The sequence below is a fragment of the Aplysia californica genome, unplaced genomic scaffold (genome assembly GCF_000002075.1).
Source record: "Aplysia californica isolate F4 #8 unplaced genomic scaffold, AplCal3.0 scaffold01128, whole genome shotgun sequence".
Lineage (NCBI taxonomy): Eukaryota > Metazoa > Mollusca > Gastropoda > Aplysiida > Aplysiidae > Aplysia > Aplysia californica.
Window position 1 is genome coordinate 26,478 of NW_004798398.1, and position 7,238 is coordinate 33,715.

The 7,238-nt window shown below is 46.1% G+C and overlaps 1 protein-coding gene across 1 annotated transcript in view; it reads left to right on the forward strand.

Moving 5' to 3' along the window:
• LOC101846393 overlaps window positions 1-4,285 on the forward strand; it is a gene marked incomplete in the record, with an annotated part of 18,161 nt that extends 13,876 nt beyond the window's left edge. Inside the window, 3 exon segments of the mRNA XM_005111806.2 lie at window positions 67-236; window positions 1,119-2,381; window positions 4,241-4,285. Of these exon segments, the coding sequence (XP_005111863.2) occupies window positions 67-236; window positions 1,119-2,381; window positions 4,241-4,285 (1,478 nt within the window).
• Between the last annotated feature and the right edge of the window lie 2,953 nt (window positions 4,286-7,238).

The following is a 7,238-nucleotide window of genomic DNA, read 5'->3' on the forward strand; positions in this document are numbered from 1 at the left end:
GGGCAGTATTCGCCTTTAACCATTGACCTTTAACCTTTTTCCCTCGTCATCCCCCCCCCATCCCAGACACGTGCCCACAAGGTGACGACCCGACCGCACCGTGCGTGAGAGATGACTGTCCTTACTACACAGGCCGCACGCGCCTCGTCTACTGCTGCCACACGTGCAGGTCTCTGGCCCCGGCCTGGCTCTCGCTGCTCACCAACAAGGCCTCCGAGACTCAAGTCGTTCGACGGGTGAGTGACACAGAATTATGGGATGTTGGCGGGCGCTACACCTGGTGCTTGAGCATACACATAAATAGACGACATACATAGACGTACCTAATACCAGTAACGCACATAGACATACGTAATAATAGTAACGCACATAGACATACGTAATAATAGTAACATACATAGACATATGTAATACTGGTAACGTACATAGACATACGTAATACTATTGTAATAATAGTAACATTCATTGGCACATTAACGTAGATTTGCGATTTACAAAGACACTTCAGCTTTAGAAGTCACCAAACTTTGGGTTTTTTTCGCTAATTTTACCACTCAAACAAGGTGACCCCCACCTTTTTCAATCGCAACTATTGTATTAATTTTTATTTAAGATAGATGGGTAATTTTTTTTTCATTCTAAGCAAGACAAATGAACAAGCTTTTTAAGACGATTAGTAACTCCACATGCTGAAAAAATAATAATTGACGGTCACCCGATTCCACCAGGTGTGATGTCTGATGCAATAGGCGTATCAAGCGTACACAAGTCATTTTTTAAAGAATATTGTTGGCATTTTCAGCAAAAAATTAAGGTAGGTTTCAAGTTCAAGCCCCACAAACATGTATTAAACCCATAATTTCTCAAGAAAAGAATTAAGATTTATTATATATGTGAGGAAACAGTCGTGATACAGGCAAGTAGATATTTTCTTCTTTTTTTTTTTAAAGTTTTAAGAAAAGGAAAACCATTTTTAAAATAGAAAGAAAGAAAGAAAGAAAGAAAGCAATAATACAATATCTAACCAGTAGTCTTTTCAGAGTTACCGTGTACAATGCACTCTCCTAAGCGTCACGTGATCCCTACACATTAAGGCCATACGTTCCTTCCCCAGATAGACGCCTCACCACTCCCCGCCCGTCCACACTTACCCAGCGCTCTCGCAACAGCGGTCGCGCATGCAGCAACGAGTACAGACACCACCACCACAACAACAACAGCAGCAACAGCAACAACAGCAACAACAACCACAACAATCACAACAATCACAGCAACAACAACTTCCACTGACCTCGAAGAAACCGTCCCACCTCGGCAACCACGACCCTCTTCGGTCCCATACGTCGGTGATGAAGTCCCATCTTCAGCAGCAACAGCAACAGCAGCAACAGCAGCAACAACAACCACAACAGCAACAAGAACAGCAGCAGAATCAGCAGCAGCCACCACCCCAACCACCACCACTTCCACAACCACAACCAGCAGCCCTGCCTCCACCCTCCATATCCCCTCAAAGGTTTCAGAATTACGTCGGACATCCCGCATCGACCAAACGTCAAAACGACCTGCATTACCTGCAGCAGCTGCAGATTTTACAGCAACAGCAGCTGCAACTGCAGCAACAGCAGCAAAGGTTGTTGCAACTGAAGCAACAGCAACATCAGCAACAGCAACAGCAGCAGCAACAGCAACAGCAGCAACAGCAGCAGCAACAGCCGACTCCTATTCACCCGGCTCTGCAAACTCAGTCTCAAATCCCCAAGATACAGCGACTGCCGGACCTGTCGCAGCAAAACGCGATCCAAGTCCCCAGATTCTCTCCAACTTTGCTGCAAGGTCAACAGTTGCTTCAGCAACCACAACCACAACCGCAACCACAACAAACGCAGCTACAACAACAACAGCAACAGCAGCAGCAGCAGCAGCAGGAACAACAACAACAGCCAATTTCAATCCCGATGAATCAGCTGATTCCTCTAGTGCTGCAGAGTTTTATGCACATGAGCCAACAGATGCAGCTACAACATCGCTATTTACAACAGCAACAACAGCAACAAAAACAGAAAAAAGATATACTGCAGCAACAACAGTTGCCAGGGAAACAACAACAGCAGCTGCAGCAACAGTTCCAGATGGTGCTTCCAACAGATTCGCCGACAACATCGACTCCTTCACCACCCCCTCAGCCGGCCACTTCACAATCTCATCATCATCACCACCATCAACAGCCTCAACAACAACAACAACAGCAGCAGCAACAGCAGCAGCAACATCAGCAGGTGAATCAGCATCAGCCGCAGCCTCATCTACAACAACAGCAACAGCAACAACAACAACAGCAAGTACATCTGCCTCATCAACAACAGCAGCAGCAACAGCAAGTACACCAGCCTCATCAGCATCATCATCAACAGCAACAACAACAGCAACAGCAGCATCAACAACAGCAACAACAACAACAGCAAAACCAGACCCAAACGCCATCAGCACCGACGGTCGCCACGTCGTCATCCACCCCGACAAGACGCCACCCCTACGTGGTAATTCTCTACCCCATCCAGAGGGCTCAGTCTCCCAGATACATGCTGCGTCATCGTCTCCTCACTCACCATCTGCAGCAGCAGCACTTTCAGCATCCTTCTCGAGAGCAGCAACCACCACATCTGCACCCTCCTCTAGAACCACCACAGCAGCAGCAACAGCAACAGCAGCAGCAGCAACAGCAGCAACATCAGCAGCAGGAACAGCAGCATCTGCTGGAAGAGACAAGTCAGTCCAAAACACAGGCACTATCGTCTACGATAGGCTCGTCCCAAGCAGTGGAGACGCCAAACTCTCAGACGACGTTGCTAGGAAACGAATCATCGAACCTTATTCAGCAACAAACTCTGGAGCAGCAACAGCAACAACAACAGCATCATCATCATCAACAACAACAACAACAGCAGCAGCAGCATCTTCGTCAACAGTTACAACACAACCATCAACATCAACAACAACAACAACAACAACAACAACAGCAACAACAGCAACAACAACAGAGTTCATACCAAATCTCGAGATAAGCAGAATGAGGGAGCAGGAACTAGTCAAAACAAGTGAGTACAGACAGTGACAAGTGGCTTTCGTTAAACATACTGTCGTGGTTTAGTATCGTCTTCTCTTTCCCCTTCGCTATCTCAGAATTTCACAATTCTATCTGACATTTTTGGCCGTTTTGAGTTATTAAGACCATGAGGTCAGAAACCAATGCCGTATCTTCTCCATTAAAATAGTAAGATTACGCTGTGAAATTTCTTATCTGTACATGACCATGCCATTTGGTACCCCAGAATTCTTAAGTTCTATCTGCTTAGTACTTAGTTTTGAGAAATTTGTTGTTAAATTTTTTGAATTTCACCTGTCAAGCTTTTTCGAATGCAAATTATTCTTTGAATATCTTGATAACGACTCCTTATATAAGATATAATCTTACGATTTGATAGAGCAAAAGAAAACATTTGGTTTCTGGCCTCATGGTTTTTGTAACTCAAAACAGCCAAAAATTTCAGACAAAACTTTGTAATTCTATGGTTCCTGAGAATAATAATACAAAGAATCGCAAAAGCTCAAGATAGTTTTAATTAAATGAGTCCAATCCCAGGGACTACTAAAATACGAGTTCTAAAAGGCTGTGTGTGGTCAATCTTCCTGTACGGCTGTGAATGTTTTCCAAATAATACAGACAGAGCAGAGTATGGCGTAAAAGCAACAGAAATAATAATAGGGTTTCTTCCGAGAATATTGCGAATTTCAGACTGAAAAGAAAGTAAATGAGGTAGATCCACTTCTGAAGGAATCTCTATGTGGGTCACTCGCTAATTTTTAAAACTTAGGAAGATACAAAATCCCAGTTTCTGGGACACTTGAATTGATATATAAAGACCATGGACATCTTGCACTTGCTGGGAAAAATAAGGTTAACGAGGTAGGGGTAGATCCAGAGCAAACTACTTGGAAAACCTTAAACTATGGAGAACAACTCGGAAAGAACACGTTTTTTAAAAGAATAACCGAGCACAGAAATAAATGACAAGCCATGTATTGTCCTTATTTCCGCTCCTTCTTTCTTGTGTTTGTTACTCTCTTGTAACACATCTAATCTTTGGCACTTAAATGACCTTATTGTGTTGCAAGTGCCGTGAAACTCCTACTAAAACTAAAACATACTAAACTTTGTTTCTTGCGTGTATATTCACAGGTCAGGAAACGCAAATACAGTGGACACCCGGGTCTCAAAAAGTAGAGGACAAAGGGGAAAGTAGTGGGAGTCAGGCTGTCAGTTCTGCAACAAGAGAAGAAGGTGGGGTGCGGCATGGACCAACACATATCTCAAATACCGGAGATTCCAAGTTGTCGTTGTTACGAAATGCAATCGGCGAAAAAATGAGCCATACAAATCGCTACGATCCTGCCGTAAAGCTGAATTTGTCGTCGTCGCTTTCTCCATCGTACTCTACTGGAGATATCGATTCTTCTGGTGCATCGGCACACCAGGGGGGAATGTATGACCAAGGAAGAAATAATGAGACATATGGTTTGATGGATTCTGTAAACAAAGGCAGGGGCTCGCTTCATAGTCCTGACGACGTCTTGAGCTCAGCTACTGGTGCGTCGGGAGATAAAGACTCTTCAACAAATATAAGCAACAATACGGATGGGATAACCGGTGTACACCTTGCCACTGACTACAGCAACGGCATTAGCAGCAGCAGCAGCAGCAACAACAACAGACACGTGGACGGTGTGAACAACAGCGTGGGAGAGTTCGTCAACAGAACGTTCCACGACAGTCTGCTGTGGTCTCACGTCATTGATGGTGGCAAACCTGATGCCAACAGCAGCAGCAGCAACACCACCACCACCAACAACAACAGCAACAATAACAACGATATTAGCAATGAGACTAATACTGGGAATACTCACCCAAGTGATTTCCTCTCGGCATTGGACATCGACTTCAAGGAAGAAGCAAGAGACGCCTCTGGAAGAACCGCCACCCCCGCCTCTGGGCTTCCTCCACCTACACACTCGGCAGTGTCTGGACACAAAGACTTTGCCACGGAGATTCTGTCTCACATTATCTATCCTACAGAACAAAACACGCGGGAGCCTTATGTACCTTCTTTCGTTGTTGCTAACGGGCAAGGTATACTGCCCCTACCTACGACGGCTCAACCAGATCCCACATCCTTCAACAGACTGCGAGAAGACTCCAGAATTACCTCCCCTCCGGGACTTTCTCTGTCAACCCCTGGACAAACGCACCAACCCAGCTCAGGTCAACACATCAATAACCTGAGGCCTAGCCACGACATCCTTCTCAACCCGGGAAATCTCAAAGCGAGCGGGAATTTTCCCAAAACGTCCAACATCAACCAACTGCCAATAGACGATCCTTCTGAATCGCACAGGGTCATCAACGACCATACCGGCGCCGTGGTTTCGAACGCCTACCACCACCACCACCGCCCCCCAGCGCAGGGGGTGAACGCGCTACATCGCACCAACACTCTGCCAAACGCGGACAGTAGCAGTGTCATAAACGTGTACAACCAACTCCCAGAAGTAGCTCTACTTCCCCGACAAACCTCTGACGTGATACAGAACTCGCACTCCAACTTCGGAACGATTGGGCACTCCGCTACCTCCCCTCACACCTCCTCCTCCTCCTCCTCCTCCTCCTCCTCCTCCTCCTCCTCCTCCTCCTCCTCCTCCTCCTCCTCCTCCTCCTCCTCCTCCTCCTCCTTTGACCGACCCTCCACATTTCGACGGTTCCACGACCCGTTGTTAGACCGAGCAACCTTCGCAAATACTGGCGTGGGCATTCCTCCAGCGACGATTCCTCGAATTTTTCCTACCGGAGCCCGGGGCACAGGGCAGTCGGGAAAGCAACGAGTAATTTCTTGGGAGGACGTGAAGAACAGACAGAGTCTGCACGGGCTGAGTGGGGCGAACTTCAACTTTGGAGCTGCCCCTTCCAAAGAGGACCAAGTTATAGATTACATCTTACGGCACCCACAACACGCGGGCTTGGTCGCAAGCAACAACCAGAACAACCACAACAGCAACAACAATAATAATAACAACAATAATAATAGTAGCAATAGTACTAATAAAAATGACAATGTAAAGCAAAATACTATGAATAACATCGGTGACGAGGATCGTTTACAAGAGCTGCCAGCAGCAAGCACGATTCTCACACCGCCTGCAGAAATCATACCCTATCGTCCGCTGCCAACGGACTTTATTCAAGAGCTGAGACTCTCCTCGTTGTTTTCATCATCAGCAGCAGCATCGTCATCCTCCTCCTCATCATCATCATCAGGATCGCCATCATCACCATCATCATCGTCGTCATCACCATCATCATCGTCATCGACACATGTATTGCCTCTATCCAGCGCATCACGACGTCGACCTACATGCAGATTTCTGTGCGTGTTTTATCGGGAAATTCCGCACCGAGACCTTATTCCTAGCACCGGAAATGTCGGTGGAAGTGGAGGGGGCGGGGAATGGTTCGACCGTCTACGTATGTATTTCCGCGAAGCCGCCAGAAAAACAACGACGACCAATGTTAATAATAGAGCTGGAAGTCTCAGTAACGTCGGTCGCGGAAATGCAAGCGGTGGGCCGAATCGGCGTAGGAATCCCGCGAATCTCTTCAGGCTCGCATCCGCCCACCTTGGGTATGTGGGCAACAGCAGCAGCAACAACAACAACAACAACAGCAATAATAACAGCAGCAGCAGCAATAATAACAGCAGCAACAGAAACGTCAACAATTTTCAGTGGCCGAGAGTGGCTTCGCGGAGTTTGGGGCCAGTCACCAGCACACTGCAATCGAGAAGGCCTGGTGTTTTAGCGGTAAGGCCGCCCCGGACTTCTGTGGTAGTGGGGTAGCTAGTGCTTCTTACTTTAGCTATGATCTTTTAGTTTGGTTTTTTGTTTTGTTGTTATTGTTTTTTTCAATTATTATAATTTGTTGATGCTGTAATAAACCACTTTGTTGTTTTTTGTACCTCTCTTGTTTTGGCTGTTGGTGTTGTCTGTTGTTCATTATTTATTTTTATTTTCTTGTTGCTGTTGTTGTTGTTGTTGTTGTTGTTGTCATTTATTTTATTGCTTCTGGTCTTAGTGGTTGTTGTTGTTGTTGTTGTTGTTGTTGTTGTTGTTGTTGTTGTTGTTGTTGT